The sequence below is a fragment of the Xyrauchen texanus genome, chromosome 36, assembly GCF_025860055.1.
Source record: "Xyrauchen texanus isolate HMW12.3.18 chromosome 36, RBS_HiC_50CHRs, whole genome shotgun sequence".
NCBI classification, from domain to species: Eukaryota; Metazoa; Chordata; class Actinopteri; order Cypriniformes; family Catostomidae; genus Xyrauchen; species Xyrauchen texanus.
The window spans coordinates 13457336-13478730 of record NC_068311.1 but is presented as its reverse complement, the minus strand read 5'-3'; the positions used below and the strand labels follow the sequence as shown (position 1 = coordinate 13478730).

Below are 21395 nucleotides of genomic sequence, written 5' to 3'. Positions count from 1 at the left end.
GAGAAAAAGAAATGGGATTTTTTACTTACAGTGTTCCATTGTATTATTGAAATCTCTCTCTTTTCCAGTTCCATTAGTGTCTCGAATCTGTCCGAGTGACACTTATCGGGTATGGAAGAGTGGTCAGTGCCTCCGCGTGGATATGACGCTCATGGGATTTGAGCAAATGACCTGGCAGAGAGGGAATCGCAGCTTCATTTTCAGGGGTCAAGGTGTGTGTGTGTGTGATGTCTATATTTTTCTTTGCATTATTTCCCTTTAAAGGTGCATCGTTTAGTTTTTTATGTTTTTGAGATTTTCTCCCATTTTCCCCCCAATTTCGTATGCCTAATTCCCAATGCGTGCTCCTGGAGTCCTTCTGGTGGCATAGTGACTCGCCTAAATCCGGGTGGTGGAGGACGAATCTCACTTGCCTTCACGTCTGAGACTGTCAATCCATGCATCTTATCATGTGGCTTGTTGAGCACGTTACCGCGGAGACGAAGCGCATGTGGAGGCTCACGCTATTCTCCGTGGCATCCACACACAACTCCAACCAAACCCCACTGAGAACGAGAACCACATTATAGCGACCACAAGGTGTTTAACCCAACGTGACTCTACCCACCCTAGCAACCAGGCCAATTGATTGATTAGGAAGCCTGACTGGAGTTACTCAGCATGCCCTGGATTCGAACTTGCAATTCCAGTTGTGGTAGTCAGCGTCTTTACTTGCTGAGCTAGCCAGGCCCCCTTAAAGTGCATCTTACAAAACCTGTCAAGAACACATTCATTTCATATTTAGCCCAAAATCAAATGAAAGAAAGAAGAATTAATTTTTTGCTTAAAGAAAACGAGGCCTATATCTTTGGAATTTTGGGTAATATGTGACCTGGACATATTTTCATGAGATTCATCCAAATCGAATGTGGGTTGGATCTTTGATACGGTATTGTTCTCATTGCCACCTCTCGCACAATGTTCCTCAAACAAGCCGTCATTGGCATGAAACCAACCTCAGTCCCTCTTCCCCACAGTCTTTAATTGGCTCTCCTCCGTTGTGTCTCTCTCTCCACCTGTCACTCAGACTCCAGTGCCATGGTAATGGAAGTGGATCATGACAGACAGCTGGTGTTTTGCGAGACGCTCCCATGCCTGTCTTCCTCCCCTTCCTCGCCCACTTCCCCCTCTTCCAGGGTAAGCACTACCGCTTTGAGCCTTTTAGGGGCACTACAGCCCAGCTACGAACAAGTGGCGGCACGTCTATCCGCTCCTGTGGTGGCAACGCAGCTCGACACCAGGAACATCTCCTTTGAGAGGTGAGCACATATTTGCCAAGTAATTGCTGCAAATGAAAATTTTGTAAACAATTTCAACAAGGGGATTGTAACCATTCATTGTTGCTTAGTCACACCACAGGCTGCAAAACCTACAGTGTGAAGTGTTCAATCATAAATGATATTGGACTAACCTCTGCATGTCACCCACCCTCTTACGTGCCTGCCTGTCTCTGCAGGAATAAAACGGGCGTTCTTGGCTGGCGAAGTGAGAAAACTGAGGTGGTGAATGGGTACGAAGCAAAGGTACTGCTCAGGGCTCCATACTCACTTTAATGTTTATGGTCACAGTCAAGAATGTAGCTTTAAAGCTGAAGTGTGTAATTCTTTGATGTTATAATAATTTCTCCCAGCTTAATATGCAGCTTTTACAGCTAAAGTAAGCCAGTTGTAGGTTGATTTCCTCAAAGGGTAACCGCTATGGGTCTGTGGCGCTATCAAATCATTGCTCCATTTGTTTAAGCGTCCCCACCAGCCCCATAGAGCAACATTGTATCAACCAATGGCAAGAGTTTGGGGCAGGACTATCTGTCACACTTCAGCTTTAATGTGTCACAATACAACTATGCACAAACAAGAACAGAATTACTACTGAGTTCAGAAATACAAGATGTACTTGATACATGACAAAGGAAATAAACCCCTCAGCTGACAGATCTTTTTTCAGTTACCCTGACAGTAGTCCTTGGTTTACAGGTAGAAGTGTGAGGTAAGCAGCTGGCAAATTCACAAATCCATCTATGGTACACTTGACTCAAGCATATTAATTAAGATACTTGACTAGACACTCTTGAAGGTTACTAAGCAACGTGTGCATGACTCAATTAATATTCACATACTAGTGTATTTTTTGCATGGTGTTATACAGTTGAAAACTTTTGTGTGCTTTGATCTGTTGACCTGAATGGAAAGAAACGTATTGGTTACCTAACGTAACCTCGGTTCTCTCTAGATGAGGGAACGAGTATTGCGTAAGCTAGCTTACGCTACGGGAAAGATTCATCTTTTCTGAGATATTGAAGCCAAAAAATTATCCTTAATTTTTGTATCCATTGTCAACGCAGTGTGGCAGCTGCAGACCTTGAGCGGGCTAGCTAGCGAGCTCATAGGTTGCTCTGCGGCAACTGCTGCAGCCTATAGACGAGCTTGGGCTGAACTCGCGATCCAATGAGAGGCGTCCGCGCTCACTGCATCAAAGCCCGCCAAAATGGGCGTGACTAGAGTGCATATAAGCGTGGTTCGTAGGCTGGAACCCTGGTTTTCATTGACTGAAGCTGAAAAGTCGCCGTGGCGCTGAAAGCACGGCCGGCTACGCAATACTCGCTCCTCATCTAGAGAGAACCGAGGTTACGTTAGGTAACCGATACGCTCTCTTACGAGAGGTTCTCTCAGTATATGCGTAAGCTAGCTTACGCTACGGAACCCATTGTCAACGCCGTGCGCGCCAAGCATCCACTGTATGAGCCCCAGGGAATTAAGGGGGACCCGGGAGCCCTTATGAGTGGGGAAATAATATTTGGCCGGCAAGAATGCGGGTCATTGATTGTGTAATACATAAGCACATAGTGGGAAGGGAACGACAGAGGGCGGTGCCGGTCTGTGTGGAATGTGTCCCATCAGTGCAGCTCACCAGGGGAGCTGTAGCGTATTAAACCGCTAGTAGTTTTGCCTGCAGAGCGGGCACTTCCATATTGTAAAATCTGACAAAGGTGGAGGGGAAGTCCATCCCGCTGCCACACATATGTCGTGAATGGAAATCCCGCTGGACCATGCCCACGAGGATGCCATGCCTCTAGTGGAGTGAGCCCTAATGCCCAACGGGCATGGCAGGTCTTTTGACGCCGTATGCAGCAGCAATAGCGCCCACTATCCATCTAGATAGTGTCTGTTTCGAGGCGGCGAGACCTTTGGTGCGCCCTGAACGAAACGAAAAGCTGCTCGAGCGCCTGAAAGCAGCGGAGCGCGCAGTATACAATCTCAGTGCTCTGACCGGGCAAAGGAGATTGGCGCCGCGTCAGCTATCCGGTGCTGGCAGCGCCGATAGGGAAATGACCTGTGCTCTGAAAGGAGTACCGATCACCTTGGGAACATAGCCGTGTCTAGGCTTTAAAATGACCTTGGAGTCACTTGGTCCAAACTCAAGACACGCAGCGCTGACAGACAGTGCGTGAAGGTCTCCCACACGCTTGACTGATGACAGGGCAGTCAGAAAAACGGTTTTGAGTGAAAGATATTTCAAATCCACGGATTGAAGTGGTTCGAAAGGGGGCTTTCATAGTTTCGAGAACTATAGAAAGATCCCAGATAGGAACCGATGGGGGCGCGGGGTTCATCCTTCTAGCTCCCTGAGGAAGCGGATGACCAGCTCGTTTTTACCCCATGACTGGCCGTGCAGGGGTTCAGCTAACGCCGCAACGGCCGCCACATACACTTTGAGCGTGGATGGGGATCTGCCCTTATCCAGCAGCTCTTGTAGAAATACGAGCAGCGACGTACACCCCACATGTCCGCGGGTCCAGGTCTCTGTCGGTGCACCATTTTGAGAACACAGACCATTTTGACGCATAGAGTCTTCTCGTGGAAGGGGCTCTAGCATGTATGATGGTGTTTATTACTCCTTCTGGCAGAGCGACGGGTAGTCGCTGATCACCCACGCATGCAGCTCCAGCTCTGGGTGGGGATGCCAGATTGTGCCGCGAGCTTGAGAGAGGAGATCTGCTCTCACTGAGATGGGCCACGGCGCTGTCAGTGACAGCTGCGTAAGCTCGGGAACCATGTCTGATTCTCCCAACGCGGGGCTATGAGGAGCACCGAGTGACGCTGCTTCCTGATCCTCTGCATTACCTGTGGCAATAGCGCAGACGGGAGGGAAGGCGTAAGCCGGGCGCCTGGGCCAGTCCTGGGCCAGCTGCCCTCGCTGAGAAAAATATTGGGCAGTGAGAGTTCTCTTTGGACGCAAAGAGGTCTATCTCTGCTCTGCCGAATAGGTGCCATAACGCCTGGACTGTTTGAGCGTGCAGGACCATTCCCCTGGGGAATATTGTCTCTGGACAGTCTGTCCGGGCCGCCGCTCAGGTGGCCTGGCACGCGCGTCGCCCTCAGCGAGCGCAGGTGGCACTGGGACCAACTCAGTATGCGTTTTGTCAGATGGAAGAGGTTCCTGGATCTGACACCGCCCTGACGGTTTAGGTAGGATACCACAGATCTGTTGTCCGAACGGACCAGGACGTGGTGACCCTGAATGACCGGGAGAAAGCGCACGAGCGCGCATCGACCGCTATCATTTCCAGACAATTTATGTGAAGGAGCTTTTCCTGAACTGACCATAGGCCAAAACCGGAGAGCCCTCGCGAGACCGCGCCCCAACCCGTGTTGGACGCCGCCTGTCGAGATGACTTTTCGGCGAGATACAGCTCCCATTGTCACTCCCCGCTGATACCATTCGGCCACTGTCCAGGGCTGCAGAGCTGATATGCAGGTCTGAGTCACCTTGATGGGCTGGCGGCCTGTGGCCCAAGCCCGGCGAGACGCTGGTGTTTAGCCAATGCTGAAGCGGGCGATGTGCAGTAAACCCAGCTGAAGTACTGCTGCGGCTGAGGCCATGTAACCTAGCACTCTCTGGAATTTCTTCAGAGGCGTGAGGCTGTTCATCTGAAAAGATGCGGCTAGTCGCTGAACACGGCGCGCGCGCTGTGTAGATAAGCGAGCCGTCATTGCCACGGAGTCTAGTTCTATTCCCAGGAAGGAAATGGTCTGACTGGGCTGTAGTGAGCTCTTGGTCCAATTGACTGCAAGACCCAAACTGTTCAGATGGCTGAGGAGAACTGCTCTGTGAGACAGAAGCTCCATATGTGACTGAGCCATAATCAGCCAGTCGTCCAAATAGTTCAGAATTCGCAAACCCTGACTCCGCAGGGGTGCGAAGCGCCAGCATCCATGCACTTCGTGAAAGTACGGGTGCTAAGGACAGGCCGAACGGAAGGACGGTGTATTGATAAACCTGGCCGCCGGCTGAATCTCAAGAATGGCCTGTGACGGGATTTATCTGAATCTGAAAGTATGCATCTTTCAGATCGAGAGAAATAAACCAGTCCCCTGGCGCATTACGCGCGAGGAGTTTCCTGATTGTAAGCATTTTGAACGGTCTTTTGCAAGCACCTTGTTCAAAACCCTGAGATCTAATATGGGTCTGAGGCCGCCGTCTTTCTTGGGAACAAGAAAATAACGGCTGTAAAACCCCGACTCGCTCAGAGAGGGTGGCACTTTTTCTATGGCCCTTTTGCACAGAAGGCTTGCTATTTCTGAACGAAGCATGCACGCTAAGCTTCCGTGTTCACAGTGGTTTCGAGCCAGCTCTGAAGCGCAGGGGGCGGCGATCGAACTGTAGCAAATAGCCCTGTTGTATTGTGCTTAACACCCACTTGGATATCCCTGGAATAGCTTCCCACGCTTTGAAGCGTAACGCTAGAGGGTGAATGGCCAATTCGCTCTGATTGCCGCACACAGAGCTGAACAAAATGTGTGAGCGCGTTTAGTGTGTTCATGCATGATTGCTCGCAGACAGCATGAACAGGCTGTTTTGTGAGTGACTTCCGATTGGAATGAATGGGGAAAGAGTCACATCTGTTACGTGATGCGCAAGCATAGTCATGGGCACGGGACTTACACACAGAGGAATGGTTGCTGGCCGTGTAACAGAGCGGGCAGAGAATGGGCGCAGCGACGCATTTGTGGGCGCATTTATTGACTCTAGCGCCGAGCGGTTCATAACCGCTTTATGTGAGCGTGCTCTGGTGGGGACACGAGACATGCAGTGCTTGTGTGCAGAAGTGAACACTGGATTGTGGGCACATTTTCTACACATAGGGCTGGTCGTGTGACAGAGCGGGCAGAGAATGGGCGCACAGACGCATTTGTGGGCGCCTTCATTGACTCTGATGCTCGAGCAGTTCAGTAATCGCTTTATGAGAGCGTGCTCTGATAGGGGCACGGGATGTGTTATGCTTGTGTGTAGGGGCTAACACTGGGTTGTGGGCACTTTTTCTACACATAAGACATGTTTGCTCTTTACAAGATTTATTTGGGTCGCCGTGAAAACGGCGTTTGAGTGCAGGCAAGCGGGCAGTGTCACCGGCTTGTTGGCTGCTAAATTCACCACTGTAGTAGCCTGAGAGAAGGGGACTGACAGGGGTAAAGCTTTGACAGTGGTCCGGCCGCGCGGACTGAGCCGCCGCTTGTTCAACACAGTTAGGAAGACTTCGGCTGCTCGGGTTTCAGCGCTACCTTAGATCGAGGCCCGCTGGGGCGGCGGTCTGCGGCGGCTGTCTGAGCGCTGATCGAGGGCGGCCGCCCTGTCGACGCTGAGAAGTCTGAGATTGTTGAACTGGGCGCTGTGAAGAGGCTCGTGCAGGAGGCTGATCACGTGAGCGGCCTGCAGAGGAGCTAGCGCGACGCCGCAGGAAGAGGTTCATGGCTTGGGTGGCTTTCTGGACTTCTGAGAAGCGGTCAACAATGCCACTCACCGCGGAGCCGAAGAGACCGGCTGGAGAGAGCGGTGCGTTGAGGAACGTGGAGCGCTCTGCTTCTCCCATGTCGGCTAGTGTTAGCCATAAGTGTCTCTCGGTCACAGTCAGCGAGGCCATGCACTTCCCTAGAGCTTGGGCTGCAGCTTTGGTAGCGCGAAGGGCGAGGTCTGTCGCGCCGTAGATCAGTAACAGCCTCTGGGTGCCTGCCTTTCTCATCCCACTCCGAAGAAGGTCTGCTTGTAGGATCTGTAAAACGGCCATTGAGTGCAGAGCAGATGCGCTTGGCCGGCGGCGGAATAGGCGCGCCAACATAGGCGGAAGTCGCTCTGCAGGCCTTAGACGGAGCACAGGCTTGGAACGCCATCTCGCGGAGGGCGGACAAAGGTGTGCTGCTACCGAAGTCCTCGACCGGGGGATGGAGGAGTAGCCTCTCTCAGTGGCGCCGTCCACCGACGCGAGAGAGGTGGAGACGTGTGAACGGGTCCTGGCTGAAAAGGAGTGTTCCACGACTTTGCAAGCTCCGTATGTAATTCTGGCAGGAAGGGAGCGGCCCGGGCCGCGGGTGTAGAGCGGCGATGGCTTTGAAGAAAGCAGCCGCCGAGTCTGTTGGGTGCCTGCTCAGGGGCGGTGACCACTCAAGCCCGAGGCGGTCGACGGCCTGTGTGAGGAGGCGTGTTAACTCCCTTCGACTCGGGCGCGGGTCCTGCTGGATTCCTGGGCTGAGGAGGAGGCTTGGGAGCCTGTCCACTCCTCGCTGTCCGAAGCCATGATGGAACAGCGGCCCTTATCCTCCGCTCGTCATCCGAGATGGCAGCAGTGCGGCCGCTCGGCGGCAACTGCGCGTCCCGGGGCGGGAGGGTGAAAGCGATGCTCGAGGGAGAGGCTCCGGCGAGGCAGTCGCTTCAACCACAGTTTCCGGCAGCCTTTGTGAGCGGCGCTTCTTCCTGCGCTGGCTGAGGGTAAGGCGGCGCTGGCGGTTTCTGCTTTGACCGCTCGAGTCGAGCCCGCAGGGTCGACATCGGTAGCTCCTCGCAGAATCGCATCCGCCCTCAGTGAGGGCGAGCTCTGCGTGCCCCAGTCCCAGGCAGAGAGCGCAGATGATGTGGCGGTCTCCTGTGCTGAGAAGGGCGCGACATGAGGCGCAAGTGGAGCGAGGCATCTTGAAAAAGACGCTCGTACTCTTTTGTGAATAGTTCGTGAGAACTAGCTTGCTGAATAAAAGGATACGTCGTCGGATGGCGTAGCTTCGCAGGATGGCTGAAGGTGGCTGAGACGGCCGGCTTCTTCTAGCGCTGTCCACGCTTGCTAGATGCCCCTCAAACGGCGACGTGGCTTCCAGGTCAGCGATGCGGAGAGCTTCGCTGAAGAGATGAAAATCAGGGTTCCAGCCTACGAACTACGCTTATATGCACTCTAGTCACGCCCATTTTGGCGGGCTTTGATGCAGTGAGCGCTGGACGCCTCTCATTGGATGCGAGTTCGCCCAAGCTCGTCTATAGGCTGCAGCAGTTGCCGCAGAGCAACCTATGAGCTCGCTAGCTAGCCCGCTCAAGGTCTGCAGCTGCCACACTGCGTTGACAATGGATACAAAAATTAAGGATAATTTTTTGGCTTCAATATCTCAGAAAAGATTAATCTTTCCCGTAGCGTAAGCTAGCTTACGCAATATGAGAGAACCTCTCGTAAGAGAACACGATACAGCATTGCAATGTAAAACCATTTGAGGTTGTTTTGTCTGGAAGTCTGAGCCAGTCAAAACAAACTGCTCCTTTTAAACCAGCCAAGCAGAGCATGGCGTGTCATGTAGATTGGGTGTTAGATGCATTATGATGTTTTCATTCTATAACTATTATACTATATAACTTCATGAGCTTTAATCAAAAGTCACTCTCACCTGCGTGTCCAAATAATTTTCCACACTTGCATGCTGTAAATTTCACTTGGCAAATGCTCGTGAAATTCTTGCACTGTAGAAACCTGCTGTCTCAAAGTTTTCACACAAGTAGAAATGTCAAGTCCAAGAACAGTATTTCCCTTCTACAATGAAGGATGCTTTTTTGTTTATTTTTTTTCATTCAGGGCTATGAAATGCATATGAACAGAAACATATTAAACATTTGAATAAGAGGGATAAAGTGCAGGAAAGAGCTCCTATGTTCTCTTTGTTGGTCACTGTGTTTGTTTCAGGTTTATTGTGCCTCTAACGTAGAGCTGATCACACGAACACGCACTGACCATCTCACTGACCAGCACAAAACAAAACCGAAAGGTATGTTTGATCAGAGTACTGACCTGTTTGTTTCACAAATCTATACCGTTGGCAATGCATAATATACTGGGGCCATGGTTTTGTGTAGGGGAAATTAATTAATGTGACCATTGTTAAAGAAGAAAAAAAGAAAAGTAAAAAAAGTTGATTTTAGAAAGAAAACTGCAGACATTCACATTCAGATGTATTATTCCACATGTGCCTCTTATTAGGTATCACAGCATTTTAAAAAACATATTATAATTAGTTGGCTGGTGGATAAACATCAGTTCTGTATTTATTTGCAAATATCTATTAAGAATTTGTTATAGAAATTAATGGGTAACTATGGTATGGATTACAATGGGTTGAGTTGTCTCCTTGCCAAATTTTCTTGGATTTAACTTTTATTATACATTTAAAAATATATTCAGAATTGCAAGCCAATAAATCTCATGCAACAGCTATTTTCCCTTTTACATAAACTCCTCAAAAATAACAATGAGAGTGTGTGCTTTGGTTAGCATTTCATAATGAATATGATGATTCAAGATTTCTATGCCCATTCACATTATTCCCTAACAAACAACATCTGTGTCTAGTCTGCCACTGTGGTGATTTAATACAGATCCTTGGGATTGTGCACGCCTGCTGTAATGTGACACACTGTGTGTTGCGGTTTTGTTTCAGGTGGTAAGTCACCTCTGCAGTCCTTCCTGGGTATTGCCGAGCAGCATGTGGGCCCAAACAATGGAGTGAGTGAATGAAGAATAAAAAATAAATAAATTATTTGTCACCCATTTCTTTCCTGTGTTAACGTATTGCCCATTGAAAGAGAGAGTTTGAGCAGGACATATCAAAAGGGTTTGTCACTTTTTTAAATAGCCAATGGAATTTAATTACATCACAGCTATGATCCATGATTTGCTACTTGACTAATGGTTGCAGGTGGAATTTGGGGAGGGACATTCTCATGCTAAAGAGCAATTCATTGGACAAAAATCTGTGTAGTGCAAAATGAGTCTTTAAAATATTTGGTCAGTTTTCCCAGAAGAGAAATTATAAATGCATGTTTATGCTGGGGCTGAGTAAAAATATTCGATATCCCGATGCAACGCAATCTTCGTTTATGTGATCTCGATAGATAGATCTTTCACTCTATGTGGCAACTCTATTGTGACAAGGAGGAGGGCGTGGCCAGACAGTGATGAAGCACGGCCGGCACTAAATCAGTTGATCAGCGGGAGAGTGAGATAAAGGGGTGGCCGGAAGCAGAGAGAGAGAGAGAGAGAGAGAGAGAGAGAGAGAGAGAGAGAGAGAGAGAGAGAGAGAGAGAGGGAGAGAGGGAGAGAGGGACAGACACACACACACACACACACACATACAAGCTGCACATTTGTTTATGTTAGCTTTAATTTTACCATTAAACTTTATGTTTACTGTTCAGCTAGTTCCCACCTCCTCCTCCCATCCTTTATGTGATACACGGGTTAATCACTCGCATGTGCAACCAAATCGAACACTATATGACTAAAAATGACTATGATTAGCCACTGGTTAGTAAATGTTTAGATTTCACTCACCAGTGATTGAGTAGTATAGTGGAGAAGTTATTAGTACAGAGGTCCTTTCACTGCGTGTTGAAAGTAAAAGTATGGTTTAACTCTTTCTGTGTGTCCAAAGACAAGATCCATCCTTTCTTTTTTCTACAGTCAGTTATTGATTAAAAACAATAAAAAAAGAAACATTTCATTCTAATCACACATAAATGCGCTAAAGAAACCACACACATCTTTTCTATCAATGTAAATACTTGCAAATAGTACAAATTATGCAAGTAACAATAAAAATGTAACAAAATATATATCTGACATAATAAATGCAATTGCAATTCATTAATTGAAGGATAAACTGAATATGAAAAATTTTCAAAAGCTAAAATGTTACCAATTTGATGAAAAACCAATGATAAAATATAATTGGTAAAATTAATCTTTTCGAATTGTACCTGCAAGGGTTGCCTAGAAGGTTCCTTTATATTTAAGAACATTAGCTATGTAAGTAAAATGTTTATTGTAACAGAAATGTACCCATATGAATTGACATCAAATCGAACCGAGATGGAATTTAATCAGGAAATATGTATCAAAACCCAGTCCTAGTTTATGCTAATGATTGAATTTTGAACTTTTAGGTGTACACTAGCATGGCTTTGAAGCTAATAGACATTAGCACTAAAAGCCACAGAACATCTATTTTGATTTCAAATATATACTTTATATAGCCTTTAGAAATCTTTTAGTGTTAAAGGAATGCTGTATTTTGGGTTCAATACAAGTTAAGCTGTTGACAGTATTTGTGTCATAATGTTGATAACCACAAAAAATTATTTCACTTTGACTAACTTTAAAAAAGGTCAAAGTGAGTGTGACAGGGCGGAGGGCGGGGCCGGGTCATGATCATACACATCCGGTCCCTTATCAGGCTTAAGGGACCGGGTGTGTATGATCACGACCCGGCCCCACCCTCCGTCCTGCCACAGTGAGACACTTATAATGGAAGTGAATGTGGCTTTTTGGTGGGTTTAAAGGCAGAAATGTTTTACTTTATTTTTTTTTTTTAAAGCACTTAACTCATCTGTTAAATCTCATGAATTATTGAGCAGTAAATTTGTATAAATCATAGTTTTATGGTAATTTTCAGGGTTGGGAGTGTTACTTTTGAAATGTATTCCACTACAGATTACAGAATACATACTGTAAAAAAATACTCAAGGTCAGTAACGTATTATAAATCCTTTGGATTACTTCTTCAGCACTGGTAGATTATTTCACTTGTTTTGACTATAAAAACTCTGCCAGTACAGTAAGACAAATTACACATGTTAAAAATAAATTCTCTGAAAAACCTAAATATCGTATGTAGTGTTGTTTCTAAAACAAGATAAATCTAAATGATCTTGTTTTAAGGATTTTTTGATATTTTTACAGGAAAACAATACAAAAATTATTATCAAGAAAACGTTTTTGCTCTAAAATCAAAGGTCTTACTAGAAAAAAAATAATTATGATTATAATTTTCTTGATAAAAATATGATTGTTTCTGGTAACATGTGCATGTAAAATGGCTAGAAATAGCATTTTAGCTTAGCGTAAATCTGACAATTTACACAAGATTTATTTCTATTTCTTCTGCTCCAAACTTACTTCAAACTTACTTCTCTGTCTGCTCGTATGAATGTAACACTATAAGAAAGTGTTTCACCGCTGTTCAAATGCACTTTAGATCTCATCATTTATATGTATAAATGTTTTCCATCTGAAAGGACTAAATATTAAATGAAACAAATGACAATAAAATGCAAAGTAATTTCTTCAATATTCAAAATACTTTTTGAATGTAACTGTATTCTAATTACCAATTATTTAAATTGTAACTGTAGTTTAAAAAAGTTACTTATATTTTGTATGTTAAATACATAATCCCGTTACATGTATCTCGTTACTCCCCAACCCTGGTCATTTTAGGGTTTACGGCAGATGTTGTCATGGCAAGAAAGTTGTAATATTGGAGATTACTTTGCACAGAAAAGTACACAATTTTATCACACTAATATCATGTTAGCATACATATTGTTTATGTCTTGTGCCTATACTTTTGAAATAGTGAGTATTTTTACATTCATTCACTTCCATTGTAAGTGCCTCATTGTAGTCAAGATGTTCAAGACTAAATACATTTTTGTGGTAATCAACATTATGCCACAAATTCTGTCGAATAAGCTTAACTTGTATTGAACGTGGATTATTCCTTTAATTATATTTCTGTTGCCTCAAGATAAGTGTTTTTGTGTGTTATAGCACACTCTGGTGAAGCAGATATCGTCCCCTGTAACAAACCCTTCGGCCCTGACGGCTGAGGAGTACTTTAACCCAAACCTCAGTCATAGTCAAAGAGACATCGGTCAGCCCTGTCACCTCACCACCAAAACACAAAGGTAGTGCTTTCATCTAACACTACTTTCATTTTGAACCCCATTTGTAATAACAATGACATTTTAAAGTAAAATTTTTTCACAATTTCAGTGCTTTCTGGTTTCCTGAACACAGACTGACATCTGTGTCAAACAAACCTGCCAACATTGCATGAGGTCATACAGGTGTCTAATATGTGTGTTTTCCCAGGTTCAAAGCTAAGTTATGGCTGTGTGAATCACACCCTTTATCTCTGGCGGATCAGGTGGCTCCTATCATCGACCTCATGGCCATCTCCAATGCCCTGTTTGCTAAGCTTAGGGACTTCATCACATTACGCCTGCCCCCTGGATTCCCGGTCAAGATAGGTAAGAGAGAGTGAGAGCAAGAAGAAGCAAAGGCAGGTACTGTTAGAACATACTATGTACCTGTAAGTAATCCTAGCCTCCTTTGTTTTGTCTATCTTTGTGGTTTGTCAATCTTTGTGGGGATTTTCCATTGTTTTCATACTGAGCTAATTATATTTTCTATCCTTTACCCTATAAACCCTCACAGAAACCTTAATGGATTTTAACTTATTTAATTGAAACATTATTTAGTATGGTTATTACTGTAAGCCACATTCCTCATGGGGACTTTTGGCTGTTCCCCACAATGTCAGGTTTTACTATATTTGTGGTCCTCACAATGTAGGAAAACATGACCAACACACACATTTTCAGATGTCACACTAATGCAATGATAATCACCTCTTGCCACAGAAATTCCCATCTATCATATCCTGAATGCACGCATCACCTTCGGTAACCTGAACGGCTGTGAGGATGGCGGTTTGCCTAGGGTGGACTCTGAGAGGGTTGGACAGAAGGACCGTCCCAGGACAGAGACACCGTCTCCAGGCAGTGACTCTTCCAGTGTGTCCAGCTCTAGTTCCACAAGTAGGAATCAACCTGCTTTTTGCCTTTGGGCAAATGTGATCATTAGAAGTCAATTAAGAAGTATGGTGTTACAAAGTAAAACAATGTTCAGAGAAAGCACTTGCCATTTTTAATGTCCAGAGAATTGATTGTATAAATGTTTAATGTTTGCATTCTTTATTGCGCTGCCTGCAATGCACTTTCACATCACTTTGTCAATACATTTGACTCTTAAAACCTGCATATGTAAGCCTAATGTGTGTGTGTATGATTCAGACTCATGTCGCGGGGGAGAGATCCCACCTTGTGTGTTTGAAGCTCCACGGGGATACAGCGTGTTAGGCGGAAACCAGAGGCAGAACATAAGAGAAGAGGAAGATGATTTGTTACAGTATGCCATACAGCAGAGCCTCATAGAATCTGGATCAGAGTACGACCAGGTCAGACATATCACAGACACACAGGTGTTTACAACCTCCAAAAATAAAAATGTGAACATTTTGTCCCAACCAGGTGAAAATGAAAATCACAGCCAATATGAAAAGATTTTATGCTTAACAGAGCACAACAGTAAAAGAGTTCTAAGCCATGAACCAAACCAACCAGCTCTTAGACGTAATCGAATGATATACTGTAACTTGAAAGCTGGTCTTCCATTCCTACTAGAGTCGCCACCCATCCAGGATTTTCCAGGATCTTCCCTAATTTTGGCCGTACATCCTGACATTTTTTTATTCTATTTCGGGACACAAAATGTCCCGGAATTTGAATATTTTCACACGATGTGAGAAATGTGCCTTGAGTTGTTCCTGCCAGGGTACTCAGCCTGCCAGTAACAATTGAAGACACCTTTGTACAATGACACATTCAGACATATGACCCCTGGTTTATAAGCACACTATGCAAGGAGGAGAATCAAATGCATTCAAAAGAAAGTCTGATCAATTTTACTGAACTGGTTTGTTCAGATGATTGAGATTTTTCATTTTTGTGTGAAAGATCCTTTAAACTTCAGCCTACTTACAATATTGCTTTAATGTTGTGGAAAACATGTCCAAAAGAGGAATGTCCTTCAATTTACTGCAAGATCTCTTAGGTTCAAGATGGCCACACTCAAAAAAGAAGAAGGAAAGACTATTTTTAAGATTTTCGCATTCTAATTTCATACATTTCAAATTGAATTGTGTGATTTTTAACAGAATTAAATTAGTAAAACATAAAATGTCAAAAAAAAATGTCACCTTAATTTTGTTAAAGAATACTCATTTCAAGTTGTTGGAAATTTGTTATGAAATTGAAGCACGTAAATCTTGAAAATATTTTTTGAGTAAATGTTTATGTAAAAACATTTTTTTTAAAATGTATGAATGGTTTAAGTTTAATTTAAATGTATGTCTTAAAAATAGACTAAAATAGTTTTTGAGTGTATTGATGCTATAGTTTGATTGAATTATTTGCTAGATATATGATATGATAAGTTAAAGAAGTAAACAATCATAGATAATAAGTTTGATGTCTTGTACGATTAATAAAAATGTTTTTGTCATTGATCAGGTGTCCAGCAATTTTCCAGAGCCAAGGTGGCAACACTTATTCCTACAGCTGCCATTTTAAGCATTACATCTACTATCATTCTTGTTTTGTTTTTTAGTACAAGTTGTCTGTTTCCTTTGCTTTATACTGCCTTGGTCCTATGCTAGCTGGCAAGGACAAAAACTCAGATTAACATGTAAGAGATACGATTTATCTAGAGCTGCACAGATACTAATCTGCTTTATTTGTATAGGGCCTATACTGCGGGGTTAATACTCGTACCTGGTATCGGTGTCATTATTTCATATTTCCGAGTATGAGTAATTATTTTTCTCCCCATTTTGGCATGCCCAATTCCCAATGCACTCTAAGTCCTTGTGGTGGCGTAGTGACTCACCTCAATCCTGGTGGCGGAGGACGAATCTCAGTTCTCACATCTGAGACCATCAATCTGCACATCTTATCAAGAGGCTTGTTGAGCGCGTTACCGCAGAGACATTGTGTGTGTGGAGGCCTCACGCTATTCTCTGCGGCATCCACACACAACTCACCACACACCCCACCGAGAGTAAGAACCACATTATAGCGACCATGAGGAGGTTACCCCATGTGACTCTACCCTCCCTAGTAACCAGGCCAATTTGGTTGCTTAGGAGAACTGGCTGGAGTCACTGAGTACAAGTAAATAAATACTGTGCTTGGCACGCCAAAGACAAGTTTAAAAACACAAGAAACATTCTGGTGTTTGAACATTTAAATCTAGAGTCTGTTTAAGTCTGTTTACATTTTATTCATCTTTAACTGATATACTGTATATGCTGCTGCTCTCTTTCTCTCTGCACTCGCTTGTATGTGTGAGAGATTGCTTGTCAGTCATCCCTGATTTTTTCACGGATAATTCCAAACGTTTTCCATCATTTTGACAGATTAAAAAAAAACATCAAGAAAAGAAAGAAAACCCTTTGAAACTAGCACGTAAAAGTTTTCATTTAATTAATTTTCACATATATGAAGCTTCTCTCTCTGCATGCTTGTGTTTGAGGGAGAGCAAAAGAGCGTTTTCTTTAGTAAAAATTGTTAACAGTGCATCTTTAGATTTATGGATTGTTGCTTTATTGTGTCACACCTGGTTTGGACACGTTCATAGATTCATTCAAATCTTGTTCACACCCTCTCTCTCTCTCTCCTTTCTTTGTAGGTGACAATCTGGGAGGCTTTAACCAACAGTAAGCCAGGATCACACACTCTGTCCTGTGACCCCAGCCGCCTCGAAAGGTCTGCAGTCAGTATTCCCTATCTACTGTCTCCTGTTGTTTCATCCCACCCACAATAGGCAGGGACAGCATCACATTCCCATTTAATTTACTGGAGCTATTGACACAGGCGTGTCTGTCAATACAGCACTCTGTGAAGCTCATAGAAATTCACCAGGGTTGTTATCTCTCTCTCCTCACCTCTGTTTGCTCTTCATGCTGTATTAAAGCAAGTCGAGCTGAACCTAGAAAATGATTCTAGTTTTCTGTTTCTAGTATTCTAGTTTTGATAAAACACCAGGTCCAATCTTTTGACTTACAATTTGAACACTGGGTTTTAGTGTTAGGCAGCATAGGACTCCACATCTACCTCCACTGATGCAGTTATTTAAAGGCTTGAAATTTAAATAGACTAGGTAAGGCAAGTTTAAAACTCTTCCTTGCCAACTTGTTTGTACTGTGTTACATCCAAGTATGTAATTGCAATGATTTCAACATAAATTCCCTTATGAATTATCAGGGTTTGTTACAATATGTGGATTTACCAAAGACATTCATTTTGACTCCCTTTATCTTACCCACATGTAACTTACGATTGAATTAAACAGGGCCATGCATAATGTGCTTTATTTTAGCTGTAGTTTAAGGGGACTTTTACACCAAATGAGTTTTTGTGACCGTTTGCTCTGTTTTTCCATTTTTATTCTTAGTAAACATGTGTAGACAACTTGACAAAAGCTATTATAATGTAGTGGTGACAAATTTGGCAAAGGCAAAATGTGGTAGAGAAATGTTTCCTATGCACTAAACACTTTTATAACAGCGCTTTCATTAATTCTTCTGTTAGAACTTGTGTTTCATTTGAGCTGTAAAGTTGTTTAAATCATCGTTTTAACGGTCGTTTTATGGTTTACAACATTACGTCATCATAACAACAAAGTTGTAAAATTGGAAAGAATTTTACACAGAAAAGTAAGTTAGTAAGTGATTTTAATCACACTAAAATCATGTTAACGTGCATATTGTTTATGTCTTGTGGCTATACTTGTGAAACAGTGATTTTTTTAACATTTACTAATTGGCCCCATTCACTTCAATTGTAAGTGCCACAATGTAACCCAGAATTTTCATGTTTTTTAAAGAAATTCGAATTCATTTTTTTTGATTATCAACATTATGCCATAAATGCTGTCAATTCAGCTTAACTTGTATTGAACCCTAAATATTCCTTTAAGCTTACACAAAAATGCAAACAGACACGTATATGAACACAATTGTTCTTTAAAATGTATTCTATTAAAATACTTTTTAAGAAATATGTCTAACCCTAATAAATGTGCTTTAAAGTAATTTACTGAATTCAAAGTTAGTAACTGTAATCTGATTACATGAATTGAAAAACATAATGTTACACCACTTTTGACAAAGTTATTAGAGTATCAAATTACTATGTAATCAGATCACACCCAACACTGATTGTGAAATAGGCCTATATTGCTATCTACCAAAAATTCAAGAATTCCGCAATATAAATACCAGCCCTAGTGGTAATCAACATTCTTCCACTAATGCTGCCGAGAGCTTAACTTGCATTGAGTCCTCAACTTTCCTTTATTTTTCACACAGTTAGCCATTTTGCTTTTGTCAAAGACTTCTTTAGTTTACAGATGTCTCAGTCACAACGCTATTCTTTTCCATCACCTAGGACCCCACAGCACAAACCCAGACCCCTGGAAAGCCCTCGCAGCACACCAACCAATAAACCACCAAGCAGCTACAACGAGCAGCTGCGTCTAGCAATGGAACTATCCGCCCGTGAGCAGGAAGAGGCGGAGCTTCGTCAGAGACAAGAGGAAGAGGAACTGCAGCGAATCATACAGCTGTCACTCATGGAGAAGTGACACAACTCGGGACTAATGGGAAACTAGGGGTGGGAGAGCATGCCTAGGGATACGTAACGTAAACAATATGAACTGTGATTGGCCGCTCTCAAATACCCCACCCTCTTCTTCCATAGAACTGGGTAACAGCGACTTTGGACCAGTCCGAGTCATTCAGAACGTCCTCACTCTGCAAGTTTACAACCATTTCATGGCAATCCACTGACTGATCAGCACCAGTTTGGTGCATGGGGCCGTTCTTTAAATGTTTGTATGTGTGTTAATGGCTGAGAAAGCTCTTCTTTAAGTTTATGTCTGAAAGCCATCATCCAAGCTCTCTTAAAAAACTTCTTTCAAGCTCACAGAGGAGTTCTGAGGGTAATGTTGAATTTTGTCACATTTTAATTATAAATAATGGAAGCATTTTGGTTTTTAAGGCACAAAGATCTCTGCACTTGGAGATGGGACAGAGGAGCTTTGATTAGTTCTAATAGACTGATAATTCAACCAGTGGAGAAATGACTGTATTGGTACAACTGACAGGTAATAAAAAGGCAAATTCAAAGGGAAAAAATACATTTCAGGTACACGTCATTTATGACTAAATGATTCGGTTGAATCTGAATCAGATCCTCATTGCAATACTCATAAATTGTGTTCTAAATGCAACTCATAATTCACATTCAATGCAGTGTGTGCTCTACTTAAAATGGTGCTAAGTTCATCTTTTTATCGAGTCTTGTGTATGTTAATAATTGTACATGTCATGACAAGCATTCCTCTGTTCAGTAACTCAACAACAAACAAACAAGCTTTCCTTCTGTTTAAGATCCTTTCATTACCTCCATACATTGCTTCATTCAACATTACCATTAGAGCTCATTATCCCAGACAAATTAGTTTCATGACTGGAACTCCTGGGACAGCTAATCAAAAATCAAATTGTGCTTTCAAAAGGGGTGCCAGTTCTGGAATAAATCATGAGAGGAATCACTCCTAGAGAGATAATGCCCTGAATTAAGACAAAAAATGACTTCTATTGGAGGATCTTAAAATAGATGTTTCTCCTTTGTCAAATATATTCTGGGTCTGAGTGACACACCCTCAGGAGTTGATGTATGGTGAAACTGATCAAAACGAAGGAAACATGGCCATACTTCACTTTGGAAAAGCATCTACGGAAAAGCACAAGGCATGAATGGGATCATTCACCCAGAAATGCAAATTCTGTCATCATTTAGTACCCTGTTGTTCCAAACCTGAATGACTTTCTTACTTCTGTGAACACAAAAGATGTTGTCAGGTTGAATGTTAGCCTCAGTCACCATTCACTTTTACTACACCTTTTTTTCCTACAGATAATGAAAGTGAATGGTGGCTGAGATTAACATTCTCTCTAATATTTGAAGAAAGTCAGTCATACAGGCATGGAACATCATAATGGGGAGCAAATTATGACAGAGTTATAATTTTTTTGGGTGAACTATCTCTTTAGCATCCTAGACGTTTTCAAAGAAAAGAACTAATGAAAGTCTGTCCAGTGGTTTAGCTCCTGATAAACAAATATATAGGTTTTATTTGATAAAGAATTAAGATTGTCCGACTTGCCAGGGTTCAGTCTTTAAGAAATGCTTGAAATGACTCAATGTTTTAGGATAAAAATTATAAGAGCATTATTTATATTAAACCTTTTTAAGGAATAGTTCACCTTAAAATGAAAATTCTCCCATTATTTACTCACCCTCATGCCATCCCAGATGTGTATAACTTTCTTTCAGCAGAGCAAAAACAAAGATTTTTAGTAGAATATTTCAGCTCTATAGGTCCATACAATGCAAGTGAATGGTGGCCAAAACTTTGAAGTTCCAAAAAGCACAAAGCATACAAATTAAAAGACTCCAGTGGTTAAATCCATATCTTCAGAAGTGATATAAGTGTGGGTGAGAAACAGATTAATATTTAAGTCCTTTTATTTATATTCTTTACTACAAATCTCCACTTTCACTTACACATTCTTCTTTTGTTTTTGGAGATTTACATTCTTTGGGCATATGGCCACCTACTGGGCGGAGAAGAATTTATAGTAAAAAAAAGGACTTCTTACCCACATCTTTCAAATTGCTTTTGAAGATATACATTTAACCACTGGAGTCATATGGATTACTTCTATGCTGCCTTAATGTGGTTTTTGGAATTTCAAATTTCTGAATCACCATTCACTTAAATTCTGAGGATCCGCAGAGCTGAGATATTCTTCTAAAAATCTTCATTTGTGTTTCGCAGAAGTCATACACATCTGGGATGGCATGAGGGTAATCTAAATGAGAATTTTCATTTTTGGGTGAACTATCCCTTTAAATAAAGTTGGACCTGATTTGGTTGATGCTGTGGTTTGTGTGGAGTGCTGCTATAGTGTATGTGACTGAATTATATTGTTCACATTTGAAACTTAAAGGCATTCAAAATAAAGGATACGAAATGTAACATGAACACAACTGTCAGGTGTTGTGAATGTGCAATTACATATCAAGGAATAATTCACCCAATAATGAAACGGTTATTAACTCACCCTCTTGTGTTCCAGTCCTGCGGGGTTTTTTTTTTTACCCCTTGGAACACTAAATGTGAATTTCTGAAGAATACCCTGTCTTTTTTTTACATATAATGAAAGCGAATGAGACACTGGAGCTGTAAATCTCCAAAATGACAAAAATAAACCAAACACGTATTATAAAAGTGGCCCATATGA

At 42.8% G+C, this 21395-nt stretch overlaps 1 protein-coding gene across 1 annotated transcript in view; it reads left to right on the top strand.

Moving 5' to 3' along the window:
* ankrd13b (ankyrin repeat domain 13B) overlaps positions 1-21179 on the top strand; it is a 46615-nt gene extending 25436 nt beyond the window's left edge. The window contains exons 5-15 of the mRNA XM_052106628.1: positions 69-212; positions 1067-1298; positions 1496-1562; positions 9029-9110; positions 9780-9844; positions 12950-13086; positions 13274-13431; positions 13825-14001; positions 14257-14420; positions 16712-16788; positions 18472-21179. Of these exons, the coding sequence (XP_051962588.1) occupies positions 69-212; positions 1067-1298; positions 1496-1562; positions 9029-9110; positions 9780-9844; positions 12950-13086; positions 13274-13431; positions 13825-14001; positions 14257-14420; positions 16712-16788; positions 18472-18667 (1499 nt within the window). The 3' untranslated portion in view covers positions 18668-21179. The remainder of the gene's footprint in view (positions 1-68; positions 213-1066; positions 1299-1495; positions 1563-9028; positions 9111-9779; positions 9845-12949; positions 13087-13273; positions 13432-13824; positions 14002-14256; positions 14421-16711; positions 16789-18471) is intronic.
* Positions 21180-21395: the final 216 nt, after the last annotated feature.